At 48.6% G+C, this 14,507-nt stretch overlaps 2 protein-coding genes across 3 annotated transcripts in view; both read right to left on the bottom strand.

Annotated features, from left to right (window-relative positions):
* LOC128684639 (uncharacterized) overlaps nt 1–1,898 on the bottom strand; it is a 3,727-nt gene extending 1,829 nt beyond the window's left edge. Inside the window, exon 1 of one of the 2 annotated variants that reach the window (XM_070104983.1) lies at nt 1,789–1,898. Coding sequence is in view for 1 of the 2 variants with exons in the window: in XM_053770919.2 (XP_053626894.2) it covers nt 265–277 (13 nt within the window). In the remaining variant the exon portion in view is untranslated. Of the gene's footprint in view, nt 1–264; nt 512–1,788 lie in introns of those variants that run through there. The other variant, XM_053770919.2, reaches the window with a different exon arrangement.
* An 8,034-nt stretch (nt 1,899–9,932) lies between these two features.
* Nucleotides 9,933–13,221, bottom strand: LOC128684640 (uncharacterized). Its single transcript, XM_053770920.2, has 2 exons — nt 13,022–13,221; nt 9,933–10,702 (listed from the first exon to the last, which is right to left on the bottom strand). The coding sequence occupies exons 1-2, from the start codon at nt 13,032–13,034 to the stop codon at nt 10,017–10,019; spliced, it is 699 nt and encodes a 232-aa protein (XP_053626895.2). The 5' UTR covers nt 13,035–13,221; the 3' UTR covers nt 9,933–10,016.
* Between the last annotated feature and the right edge of the window lie 1,286 nt (nt 13,222–14,507).

Below are 14,507 nucleotides of genomic sequence, written 5' to 3' on the forward strand. Positions count from 1 at the left end.
CAGTGTTGGTACTCAGCACCGGCAAGCCAGTGGATGTTTACTCAGCACTGGTAAACCAGGAGGGGCTTAAGTCACTGAATAAGTCATCACCTGAGAGAGACCTGGCTCTTTGATCAACTAACCCCTAACCACCGAACTTCAGAAGTTCCTGAGGCGAGTTATTTGGTCTGCGCGCGCCATGAAGCACCAACAGCCTAGTACCCGGGCACACGGGACGATTTCTTCTTCTTATGTTTTAAGTGTTCCAGCTGCCGAGGTCCTTACCCAAGGTGCCCATGTTGGCGAGGTGTATGTGTGTGGAAGGGGGGTGTGTGGGTGCTATAGATGGTGAGGAGTGGATGGTGGGTGGTAGACCGATGGGCGGTGGGCGTAGTCGGGATGGAAGTGACAAGGGAATCTTGTGGACCGGTGGAAGGCAAACGCAGAACTGGCTGGTCCTTGCATTTTTGCAGTCTATATGTACCCAGTTGCTTCCCAAGGGGTGCTAAATCGCCCCTCCCTGACAGTCTCACCAACCTTCCCTACTTTCAGGGTCACTGTCAGGGGATGTCACTTCCCCACTTCCCACTCCCACCTCCCCTATTGTTTCTCTCAATCTGTTTTTGTCTCGCCTCGGGTCGAGTGTTTGTTTCCATTGTGTTTATGTTTTCTGTGTTTACCTTAAGTGTCTGTCTTTAATTCCCTTAATTTTGTCATTGTTATATCCTTCCTTATTTGAATGTATTTCTAAGAGAGAGAGAGAGAGAGAGTGAGAGAGAGAGAGAGAGAGAGAGAGAGAGAGAGAGAGAGAGAGAGAGAGAGAGAGAGAGAGAGAGAGAGAGAGAGAGAGAGAGAGAGAGAGAGAGAGAGAGAGAGAGAGAGAGAGAGAGAGAGAGAGAGAGAGAGAGAGAGAGAGAGAGAGAGAGAGAGAGAGAGAGAGAGAGAGAGAGAGAGAGAGAGAGAGAGAGAGAGAGTTTGCCTCCCTACCCTCTCTCATCTGCGACTGCTTGATAGAGTAGAGAACAGAGCAAGACGTCTCATCTCTCACCTGGACTCATCCTGGATAGATCTGTCATTTCAGCAGAACCTTCAACATAGGAGGGATGTGGGTGGCCTTACTGTTATGTACAAGGCCAACATTGTCAAAGTACCACACTTGGATCCACTTCGAGGACAGCATGAAACAAGCTTTTATGCCACAAGACGGGCAGAAAGCCGCAACTTCACTCTGGCTGTACGCTACTCCAGAACATCACTCCATTTGAGGTCATATATACCCAGGATGACTCGAGTATAGAACACATTCGTACAGCATAATGATGTCAACGAGATAAAGTCAGATGATAAAATGAAAATGCTGGCCCACAGATGGCTCCAACTTCATCCTGTTCCCTATTTGTATGTTTCATAACAATAAAAATGCTTTCAAATGAGCTGATGTAGGTATCAGCTCCTAGCTTGTCAATAAAGTTAGGAATCCTTAACCTAACCTTGTCAAACCCTGTGTAAAAAGAAAAGAGAGAAAGAGAGAGAGAGAGAAAGAGAGAGAGAGAAAGAGAGAGAGAGAGAGAGAGAGAGAGAGAGAGAGAGTAGAAAATGCTCGTGGTGTCCTGTTTTTATATTTAAATATTTCCCAGAAAGCAACCCACTATAGTAGACTAACTGTCAGGTACTTCCCAAGACAATGGACTAACCGCTGGGTACTTCACATAACAGTACATTAGCTCCCAAGTACTGTTGGAAGACCTAACCACATTCAGGTTTACCCAACTACCAGTGAACTATGAGAAAAAGTATCGCTTGACTTACTGATCTATTTCCAAGGTTCCTTCCATGGTAACAAACATTCAAGTATGACGGTTTACCATTTCACACGATACTGTGTATTAGTAACTGTAACAGATGAAACTGCAGAGGCACCAGCCAGAGCACTTAAAGAACGCATTATCTGTAGATTTATTGCATCTAAATCCCTCGTAACAGATAACGGAGGTGAATTTTATAATGAAATGCTTGATAAGTTGTGCTTTATCGTCCCCCCCACAGTATCCAGCCAGTAGTGGCTTAGCTGAACCAGTAGTGGCTTAGCTGAACCAGTAGTGGCTTAGCTGAATCAGTAGTGGCTTAGCTGAATCAGTAGTGGCTTAGCTGAATCAGTAGTGGCTTAGCTGAACCAGTAGTGGCTTAGCTGAAAAGACAAACAAGAAATTACTCGAATATTTATGTGCAAAACACGGGACGAAGCAATACCTGGTGTTCAATATGTAATTCCACATATAGTGCCTCTGTAAGTGACACCACATTATACTCTGTATGGTGTAGATAAGCTTCTATGAGTTGCTGTACTCCGGTCCACAACCCAATTATAATGACGATTACTACATAATGACTCGTACCTGTAGAGCACAAGGTGTCTTTAGGAGAATCAAAGAAACAGTTCAGAAGTTAACAGAAGAATTTACTAAAGTCACAACTGCTTGAGCAAAACCAACAAAAATTAAAGTTAGATTGAGAGTAATGTTAATTAATTTCAATAGGACTTCTTCATTGCCAAAGTTCGACCAAAAATTTGTTGGTCCTTATTGAATTATTGAATAAGTGGTTATAAGTACAAAATTGGAGAAATAAGCAATGGGCAGTGTAAGGAATCGCTTTTGGACCATATGAAGTTGATTAGTGACGATATTAATAGGACTACTGACGCTCAGACTGGAGAGTTAGAGCTTGACCATCTTTCTGACCCTCTCCCTTCCATCTCTAACTACCTGACTGACACACGGCCTGACTGTCGCTACTCCTTGCTGCCATGACAGGTGATGAGGACACACCAGGTGTCAGACAGCATCACTTAGTTCCTCTCAGTCGAGGGAATCTGAATCCTCAAGATCAGATAAACACTTGGCATGTTAATATTTCTTTAGCAAGTTGGGATTAAATGTGTATGTATACTTTGCACAGGTGAACAGTTATTTCAGTCATTACCTTTGTGTGTCATTATGCAGTTCTGTGTAACCACGTATCACCTCACATTATTCTTCCATATTGTATAAGGAAATTAATGTCTGTTCTTGCATTTAGTTGCCTCTGATTTTTTTTTTGTGTGTTCATGTAATTTAGTTGCCTGCGGACATCTTCGGGCGGTTGTCATGTAGACACCGAGCTTATGTGATACTGCTGGTTGACGTCAAGACCATCTACCTTAAAAACCCGACAGAGTTATTGTGCATTACCCCCAACGGCTCCATTGCTGTATTCTATCTCTCTCTCTCTCTCTCTCTCTCTCTCTCTCTCTCTCTCTCCCATTAAAACCACATTACAATGCTTGTTAATCCCATGGTACGTCGTATAAACACTCGTAAATAAGTTTGGTTGAAGGAATGTATGGTATATCAAAACCCAACATCTGGTTCAAGCTCTATTTTTGTTTGTCGTTCAACTGATATCTTGCATGACCAGGCAGAGCAAGCCATGCAAGGGACCAGGCACAGCAAGCCATGCAAGGGACCAGGCACAGCAAGCCATGCAAGGGACCAGGCACAGCAAGCCATGCAAGGGACCAGGCACAGCAAGCCATGCAAGGGACCAGGCACAGCAAGCCATGCAAGGGATCAGGCACAGCAAGCCATGCAGGGACCAGGCCGAGCAAGCCATGCAAGGGACCAGGCACAGCAAGCCATGCAAGGGACCAGGCACAGCAAGCCATGCAAGGGATCAGGCACAGCAAGCCATGCAAGGGACCAGGCACAGCAAGCCATGCAAGGGATCAGGCACAGCAAGCCATGCAAGGGACCAGGCACAGCAAGCCATGCAAGGGACCAGGCACAGCAAGCCATGCAAGGGACCAGGCACAGCAAGCCATGCAAGGGATCAGGCACAGCAAGCCATGCAAGGGACCAGGCACAGCAAGCCATGCAAGGGATCAGGCACAGCAAGCCATGCAAGGGACCAGGCACAGCAAGCCATGCAAGGGACCAGGCACAGCAAGCCATGCAAGGGACCAGGCACAGCAAGCCATGCAAGGGATCAGGCACAGCAAGCCATGCAAGGGACCAGGCACAGCAAGCCATGCAAGGGATCAGGCACAGCAAGCCATGCAAGGGACCAGGCACAGCAAGCCATGCAGGGATCAGGCACAGCAAGCCATGCAAGGGACCAGGCACAGCAAGCCATGCAAGGGACCAGGCACAGCAAGCCATGCAAGGGACCAGGCACAGCAAGCCATGCAAGGGACCAGGCACAGCAAGCCATGAAGGGACCAGGCACAGCAAGCCATGCAAGGGATCAGGCACAGCAAGCCATGCAAGGGACCAGGCACAGCAAGCCATGCAAGGGATCAGGCACAGCAAGCCATGCAAGGGATCAGGCACAGCAAGCCATGCAAGGGACCAGGCACAGCAAGCCATGCAAGGGATCAGGCACAGCAAGCCATGCAAGGGACCAGGCACAGCAAGCCATGCAAGGGACCAGCCACGGCAAGCCATGCAAGGGACCAGGCACAGCAAGCCATGCAAGGGATCAGGCACAGCAAGCCATGCAAGGGACCAGGCACAGCAAGCCATGCAAGTGACCAGGCACAGCAAGCCATGCAAGGGATCAGGCACAGCAAGCCATGCAAGGGACCAGGCACAGCAAGCCATGCAAGGGACCAGGCACAGCAAGCCATGCAAGGGACCAGGCACAGCAAGCCATGCAAGGGATCAGGCACAGCAAGCCATGCAAGGGATCAGGCACAGCAAGCCGTGCAAGGGATCAGGCACAGCAAGCCATGCAAGGGATCAGGCACAGCAAGCCATGCAAGGGACCAGGCACAGCACGCCATGCAAGGGATCAGGCACAGCAAGCCATGCAAGGGACCAGGCAGAGCAAGCCATGCAAGTGACCAGGCACAGCAAGCCATGCAAGTGACCAGGCACAGCAAGCCATGCAAGGGACCAGGCACAGCAAGCCATGCAAGGGACCAGGCACAGCAAGCCATGCAAGTGACCAGGCACAGCAAGCCATGCAAGGGACCAGGCACAGCAAGCCATGCAAGGGACCAGGCACAGCAAGCCATGCAAGGGACCAGGCACAGCAAGCCATGCAAGGGACCAGGCACAGCAAGCCATGCAAGGGACCAGGCACAGCAAGCCATGCAAGTGACCAGGCACAGCAAGCCATGCAAGGGACCAGGCACAGCAAGCCATGCAAGTGACCAGGCACAGCAAGCCATGCAAGGGGACCAGGCACAGCAAGCCATGCAAGGGACCAGGCACAGCAAGCCATGCAAGGGACCAGGCACAGCAAGCCATGCAAGGGACCAGGCACAGCAAGCCATGCAAGTGACCAGGCACAGCAAGCCATGCAAGGGACCAGGCACAGCAAGCCATGCAAGGGACCAGGCACAGCAAGCCATGCAAGGGACCAGGCACAGCAAGCCATGCAAGTGACCAGGCACAGCAAGCCATGCAAGGGACCAGGCACAGCAAGCCATGCAAGGGACCAGGCACAGCAAGCCATGCAAGGGACCAGGCACAGCAAGCCATGCAAGGGACCAGGCACAGCAAGCCATGCAAGGGACCAGGCACAGCAAGCCATGCAAGTGACCAGGCACAGCAAGCCATGCAAGGGACCAGGCACAGCAAGCCATGCAAGTGACCAGGCACAGCAAGCCATGCAAGGGACCAGGCACAGCAAGCCATGCAAGGGACCAGGCACAGCAAAGCCATGCAATGGGACCAGGCACAGCAAGCCATGCAAGGACCAGGCACAGCAAGCCATGCAAGGGACCAGGCACAGCAAGCCATGCAAGGGACCAGGCACAGCAAGCCATGCAAGGGACCAGGCACAGCAAGCCATGCAAGGGACCAGGCACAGCAAGCCATGCAAGGGACCAGGCACAGCAAGCCATGCAAGGGGACCAGGCACAGCAAGCCATGCAAGGGACCAGGCACAGCAAGCCATGCAAGGGACCAGGCACAGCAAGCCATGCAAGGGACCAGGCACAGCATGCCATGCAAGGGACCAGGCACAGCAAGCCATGCAAGGGACCAGGCACAGCAAGCCATGCAAGGGACCAGGCACAGCAAGCCATGCAAGGGACCAGGCACAGCAAGCCATGCAAGGGACCAGGCACAGCAAGCCATGCAGTGACCAGGCACAGCAAGCCATGCGAAGGGACCAGGCACAGCAAGCCATGCAAGGGACCAGGCACAGCAAGCCATGCAAGGGACCAGGCACAGCAAGCCATGCAAGGGACCAGGCACAGCAAGCCATGCAAGGGACCAGGCACAGCAAGCCATGCAAGGGACCAGGCACAGCAAGCCATGCAAGGGACCAGGCACAGCAAGCCATGCAAGGGACCAGGCACAGCAAGCCATGCAAGGGACCAGACACAGCAAGCCATGCAAGGGACCAGGCACAGCAAGCCATGCAAGGGAACAGGCACAGCAAGCCATGCCATGAAGACCAGGCACAGCAAGCCATGCAAGGGACCAGGCACAGCAAGCCATGCAAGGGACCAGGCACAGCAAGCCATGCAAGGGACCAGGCACAGCAAGCCATGCAAGGGACCAGGCACAGCAAGCCATGCAAGGGACCAGGCACAGCAAGCCATGCAAGGGACCAGGCACAGCAAGCCATGCAAGGGACCAGGCACAGCAAGCCATGCAAGTGACCAGGCACAGCAAGCCATGCAAGGGACCAGGCATAGCAAGTCATGCAAGGGACCAGGCACAGCAAGCCATGCAAGGGACCAGGCACAGCAAGCCATGCAAGGGACCAGGCACAGCAAGCCATGCAAGTGACCAGGCACAGCAAGCCATGCAAGGGATCAGGCACAGCAAGCCATGCAAGGGACCAGGCACAGCAAGCCATGCAAGTGACCAGGCACAGCAAGCCATGCAAGTGACCAGGCACAGCAAGCCATGCAAGGGACCAGGCACAGCAAGCCATGCAAGTGACCAGGCACAGCAAGCCATGCAAGGGACCAGGCCAATATAACCATTATTGAGGTAGAAATATAGAGGTATAATATAAAGTCCAGATAACAGTAATAATTTATTAAATAAGCATAAATATTAATAGAGATGTCATGTCTGAGGGCAATGTGTGGTGTGAATATAATGCAGAGAATTCGTAGTTTGGAAGTTAGGAGGAGGTGCGGGATTACCAAAACTGTTGTCCAGAGGGCTGAGGAAGGGTTGTTGAGGTGGTTCGGACATGTAGAGAGAATGGAGCGAAACAGAATGACTTCAAGAGTGTATCAGTCTGTAGTGGAAGGAAGGCGGGGCAGGGGTCGGCCTAGGAAGGGTTGGAGGGAGGGGGTAAAGGAGGTTTTGTGTGCGAGGGGCTTGGACTTCCAGCAGGCATGCATGAGCGTGTTTGATAGGAGTGAATGGAGACAAATGGTTTTTAATACTTGACGTGCTGTTGGAGTGTGAGCAAAGTAACATTTATGAAGGGATTCAGGGAAACCGGCAGGCCGGACTTGAGTCCTGGAGATGGGAAGTACAGTGCCTGCACTCTGAAGGAGGGGTGTTAATGTTGCAGTTTAAAAACTGTAGTGTAAAGCACCCTTCTGGCAAGACAGTGATGGAGTGAATGATGGTGAAAGTTTTTCTTTTTCGGGCCACCCTGCCTTGGTGGGAATCGGCCGGTGTGATAATAAAAAAAATAATAATTAATAGAATGTACAGGAACAATGCTAATGTTATATTAATGTTAAGCAAGGAGTTAACTATAGGCAGAGAGAGAGAGGGAGAGAGAGAGAGAGAGAGAGAGAGAGAGAGAGAGAGAGAGAGAGAGAGAGAGAGAGAGAGAGAGGGAGAGAGAGAGAGAGAGAGAGAGGGCGAGAGAGAGAGAGAGAGAGAGAGAGAGAGAGAGAGAGAGAGAGAGAGAGAGAGAGAGAGGGCGAGAGAGAGAGAGAGAGAGAGAGAGAGAGAGAGAGAGAGAGAGAGAGAGAGAGAGAGAGAGAGAGAGAGAGAGAGAGAGAGAGAGAGAGAGAGAGAGAGAGAGAGAGAGAGAGAGAGAGAGAGAGAGAGAGAGAGAGAGAGAGAGAGAGATTCACTGATATTTCAGAATAGCTGTCTGCAACGCCCTGTAGACAGTATAAGAGCTTTGGTCGTCATAGTCATTAGACGGGTAGTGACTGTCACTGCCGCTGCCACTGCCGCCGTCACCAGTACTGCTGTAGCCACTGCTGCCGTAACCACTGCTGCCGTAGCCACTGCTGCCGTAACCACTGCTGCCGTAGCCACTGCTGCCGTAGCCGCCACTGCTGCCGTAACTGCCACTGCTGCTGTATCCGCTTCCTGAACCCGTGTCTTTGTGTCTGTTTAAGTACATGAGAGGGAGGGAGGAAGGTACAAAGAGTGAGGTACAGAGAGAGAGAGACAGGTACAGAGAGAGAGAGACAGAGAGAGAGGGAGAGAGAGAGAGGTAGAGACAGGTACAGAGAGAGAGAGAGAGGGGAGGTACAGAGAGGAACGGAAGTAGAGGAAGTGAGATATTAGCTTCGTATTTACAGCAATACACACGGAACAGCTCTCTGAAAATTATTTACAACACGCTGCTGACCATCGTAAAAAAATATATTTACAATGTACACCTCAGCACTGTGGAATTATTTACAATAAGCACCTAAACACTACGAAAAAGATTTACAGCAAATGTTGCAACTCTGTAACCGATATTTACAATTATTTACACTAGACACATAGACAGTATGTACAAAATAGAGAACAAAAAGGGCACAATACCGTGGCTGGAACGATACACAAATAACCCGAACATAGGAGACGTTTCGATCCGAAACGTTGTCGTAAGTTTCTCCTATGTGCGGTTATTTACAGAATAAAGTGGAGACTTGTTGTTAGGGCAACTTTACGCATGGGAAAGAATAACTGATATAGAGGTTTCTAAATAAATCAAAGTCAGGTTTCTAAATGAAAACGAGGTTTCTAAATAAATGAAAACGAGGTTTCTAAATAAATGAAAACGAGGTTTCTAAATAAATGAAAATGAGGTTTCTAAATAAATGAAAACTAGATTTCTAAATATATGAAAACGAGGTTTCTAAATAAATGAAAAAGAGGTTTCTGAACAAATCAAAGTCAGGTTTCTAAATAAATCAAAGTGAGGTTTCTAAATCAAAGCGAACTACGAAAAAAAGTATTTCTGAGGGTATTTTTTTGGGGGGGGGGGGTTTAAGTGGTGGATCAACCATACTATGATGAGTTTATGATTGCATGTTGGTATACAATACCGACAAGATGAGAAATTAAACACATGTGCAACACCTGTGTATGTCCGGAGGAAGATGTTTCTCCAGTCAGTGGCTTTTGTAGTTCAGTACAGAGATGATATAGGAAGACAGTAGAATGTGAGGTAATTAGTCCCTCAGTCTGAGGGACTAATTACCCTCAGAAGATAAGGTTATCAGTCCCTCAGCTTGAACTATAGACAGACAACAATAACAAGTGAAGCTATTAGTCCATCTCTTTGGAACACCCCGTATATTAGGTACGATAGGATAAAAGAGGCTAGGAAGCAATAGCTTCTGTAGGGATGAAACCTAACTCCTGCAGTCACACCTGTAAGTGTGCACACCTGAGCGTTAATACAAATGTGTATTCTTACATGTGTGGTTGCAGGGGGTCAGGTTTCATCTCTACAGATGTTGCTGGTTACAGCATTGCTACTCCACTTCTGTTACGGCATTGTTACTACACTACTGTTACAGCAATGCTACTCCACTGTTGTTACAGCATTGTTACTACACTGCTGTTACAGCATTGCTGCTACAAGGTCTACACCACTAGCGTTCCTAATGTTAAAGTTGCATTACAATATCTATTCCACTACTGTTACTAATGCTACAGTGGTGATGCTACAAGATTTAATTAAAAAATAATTCTAATGTTACACACACAAGGACACACACTTACTTGACATTACTGCCATGGGAGAGAGAGAGAGAGAGAGAGAGAGAGAGAGAGAGAGAGAGAGAGAGAGAGAGAGAGAGAGAGAGAGAGAGAGAGAGAGAGAGAGAGAGAGCATACTCACTTTCCCTTGGCAGCCACAGCAATAACACCTAGAACACCCAGGATGCCAGCCGCGGCTACCGCCGCTATGAAGAATGGAACGAAGGCGAAGAACTCGGCTATCAGCTCATCATAGTTGATGGTGACTGTCAGGTTGTTGCCGATGAAGAAGCTTGTGAGGTTAGCTGGGTCAATCTGAGTCTCTACCACCGAGATCGAATCCACGGCTTGAACGGCAGACTGAGCATTGCCAAAGACGGAAAACGTGTCAAAGCTGGGAAAGGCGAGTTGGTTCCCTAAGGCGGATAATGGGTCGAAGCTGGGCAAAGCAATCTGAGTTCCGGTGGTCAGGCCTGTTATACTTAGTGTCTTGGAGACACCGTCTGATTGTCGATTCTCCTTCTTGATGTTTTTAGCCTTGGTCGTAGCGGTGATGTTATTGTGTTGATAGTTGTCAACATGTCTATAAGCGATGTCTTCACTCTCAGTATCGTCCTGGGGAGCCACCGTTGCTCTTACTGCTGATGCTTCTGGTACTGATGGTATTGTTGCTGATGTGATTGTTTCTGCTACTTTTGCTGCTTCTGTTGCTGATGCTGTTTCTGATGCTTCTGCTGTTTCTGGGGATGTTGTTGTTGTTGCCTGGGTTCTCTCAACTGTTCGGATCATTGTGACGACAGCCAGAAGCAAGACAGCTGCCTTTCCTGTCAGTGAAATAAAGCCAATTATTCTGCATTCTTTTATATAGACAAAATTGTTCTAACATGCATGTATGGGCATGTAAACACACACGCCTCCAAAAAGCAAGAAAGAAGTCAGAAAGAAACATTTGACTCCAGCAGTTCCAGAGGATTGCCTCTGAAACTACCAGAGTTGCATGTAGATTAGACTTGACTCTCCGGACTCTGCTAAAGTTGAGGTTGTCAGGAATTGTTGGCGAACTCTCGATGGAGGGGTTTGATTGGACATCTACATGACAAGAAACAGGGGCAGAGAGATACTTGTAATCTACCTGTTGTCGATTCCGGGGCCCATCGCCTTCGTGGCTGTTGGTACTGGCAGCCCGCAGTCTAAGTACCACAGGCAGGTTGTCAGGCCCTGACTCGAGGGTGAGTGACGTCAATTTTTTTTCAGACGGTGTTTGGCCAGGAGTACAATGACTGTCACTGTAGTTGAATCTACAAACTGGCATCTCTCAACAACATGGAACCTTCCTTGGAATTCACCATGGAAGGAAGACAGATTAATTTCTTAGCCTTTCTTAATGTTTTACTTTGCGTGAGTGACCCCCTCCCCCCCCAAAAAAAAAAGCAGAATTTTAAAGTCTACAGAAAGAATAAGGATAATCTAGTATACACCCAGTCACACCACGACGCACTACACCCAGTCACACCACGACGCACTACACCCAGTCACACCACGACGCACTACACCCAGTCACACCACGACGCACTACACCCAGTCACACCACGACGCACTACACCCAGTCACACCACGACGCACTACACCCAGTCACACCACGACGCACTACACCCAGTCACACCACGACGCACACACACCCAGTCACACCACGACGCACTACACCCAGTCACACCACGACGCACACACACCCAGTCACACCACGACGCACACACCCAGTCACACCACGACGTGCTACACAGTACCCAGCACACGTCATCATCAACTATTACACAAGGAAAGATGTTAAGATCTTTCACATCACTAGACAAAGATACCAGACCGGCACACTGCTCCTCCAGCTGTATACGTTTCTGAAAACATCGCCAGCATTACGCTTAAATAAAGTATGACTGCCAGCAACGGGAACCTACTAAGAAAAAGGAACTCGCAACACACTGAATTCAACGTTGGTGTTTACACCACCCCAAGTGGAACAACATGTGCCAGACTCTACGCTGGGAACAACATCTGAGAGTCTCAAATAACTCAACCGTGAACACAAATGCAGTATGCTTGTGAAAGAGATGACCCATACCACAGCAACACTCACAACTGTCTCATGAATTTCCATAACGCCAGGCTTGCCATCAAAGAATCAGATATACACAGCAGATGTTCTTCAGAATCGGCTCTTATCTCTGCTACCACCAGTCCACACCGCTCAAAACACAGGTAGTTTCATGGTCTATGAAATACTTGGCCAACATATCGTCCCTAAGCAGGACACAGCTGTCACCTTGCTCCTGCCTCGGGTCTCTAACACCACCTGAAATAAGCCACTATACATAATGTGTTTTCTGGTCTCTCTAGTGGCTTGATAAAGGCCAAGGTGGGCTTAATCACTGGCTTAATGCTGCGTATGATCCTTTATTGTAAACAAAGTGTCCCGTATCACTCAAATTTGAATTCCGTGTCATTCAAAACAAGTGTCACGTGTCACTCAAAACAAGTGTCACGTGTCACTCAAAACAAGTGTCATGTGTCACTCAAAACAAGTGTCATGTGTCACTCAAAACAAGTGTCACGTGTCACTCAAAACAAGTGTCAGGTGTCACTCAAAACAAGTGTCACGTGTCACTCAAAACAAGTGTCACGTGTCACTCAAAACAAGTGTCACGTGTCACTCAAAACAAGTGTCAGGTATCACTCAAAACAAGTGTCACGTGTCACTCAAAACAAGTGTCACGTGTCACTCAAAACAAGTGTCAGGTGTCACTCAAAACAAGTGTCACGTGTCACTCAAAACAAGTGTCATGTGTCACTCACACAGATGTTTCGCTCAGTTCTACCACACGTGACGTCATACTGTGCCTGTGTTTACATCACCAATACATAATTCACTGACTGCCAGAGAAACTTGAGGACTGTATGGAGAGAGCACCAACAGCCTGACTGATCAGGTTTCCGACAGGCAGGTCTGGATTACGTCCGGGGCACGGATGGAGGGGGCGGTGACCTCGGAACTATCGCAAGGTCAACTAGAGGTTGCTACAGACGTGCGTTTGTATTATTGCATATTGTTGTTGACTGGTGCTCATGATGATCCTCCAGGCTGTGCTTACCCTGGTTATGCATGCTAGTAGGCCTATTGGCGGCCGTGGGCGCCAAGGACAGTGACTGGCACGGGCGGTGGATGATATAGGCTATTGGCGATTGGTTGCCACTAGTAGCGGGTGCCACGAAGGGTGGGCTCTGAGTGGCACTAGACTCCCGGGTATACCTGAAGACTTACAGCAGCAGCAGAGGGCAGGAGCAAGACTGGCTGAGCCATTGCATGCCCTCTCTCTTAAATAGCCAGCCAGCCAGCCAACCAATCATTCAGCCAATCAGAGAGCAGTGCCCTGAAGCACCCCCCTCCCTCTCTCAGGTCTGTGTTTGGGGTCAGATACAGAGTGTTCACCTTCTCCTTTCCTTCTCCCCCACTTTCTCCACCTGTGCCTCTCCCTATTTTTATTCCTGTTTTTAAATCCACCTGCATCCTTTCCAGTATTTATGTTTTCGTTATTGCTTTTATTGTTTATATATAATAATGATCGAAACCTTCTATCTCTCTCTCTCTCTCTCTCTCTCTCTCTCTCTCTCTCTCTCTCTCTCTCTCTCTCTCTCTCTCTCTCTCTCTCTCTCTCTCTCTCTCTCTATATATATATATATATATATATATATATATATATATATATATATATATATATATATATATATATATATATCGGACAAGAGGGAAGCTGGAGGAAAGGTCGGAAAGGAGGGAGGAAGGCAGACCTAGAGGGGAAGGGAGAAAGAGAAAAGGGTGGGAGGGAGTGAGTGAGTGAGTGAGGGAGGGAGGAAGGGAGGCAGAAAGGGAGCAACGAAGGGAGGGAGAATGGGAGAGACGAGGGAGGGAGGGAGAATGGGAGAGACGAGGTAGGGAGGGAGAATGGGAGAGACGAGGGAGGGAGGGAGAATGGGAGAGACGAGGGAGGGAGGGAGAATGGGAGAGACGAGGGAGGGAGGGAGAATGGGAGAGACGAGGGAGGGAGGTAGAATGGGAGAGACGAGGGAGGGAGGGAGAATGGGAGAGACGAGGGAGGGAGGGAGGGAGGGAGGAAGGAAGGAACGCCTCAGGGAACAGTGATGGCTGGTGTCTGTATTTTAGTAATCAACTGTAATAACCTAGATCACTATGTAAGGGAGTTGAACCATGGCTCCTGGGCCCTTCCTCTTCCATGTCACTTCCTATTATATGATTATTCTTCCTATTGTTATTGTTATTATAATTATTATTATTATAAAATTATTATTATTGTTATCATCAATATTATTATTTATTATTTATTCATGGAAAGCGCTAAACACCTAAGGGTCACTGAGGGGTGCCTAGCTCTAGTATCTAGCTGTTGTTCTTTTTTCCCCTTGCACAGGCCCCTATTACCTGATCACCCAGACTGTTACTACCAGCGGACCGTAGGAAACGGTCTAATCTCCTCTTGACTTTTCTCAAGCCTAGTTATTTGCTTGGCCAAAGTGCGGGGCTTCACACTGGTTCTGCGTACTCAGGCGTAAAACAGTTTC

Source organism: Cherax quadricarinatus, chromosome 5 (genome assembly GCF_038502225.1).
Source record: "Cherax quadricarinatus isolate ZL_2023a chromosome 5, ASM3850222v1, whole genome shotgun sequence".
NCBI lineage: Eukaryota > Metazoa > Arthropoda > Malacostraca > Decapoda > Parastacidae > Cherax > Cherax quadricarinatus.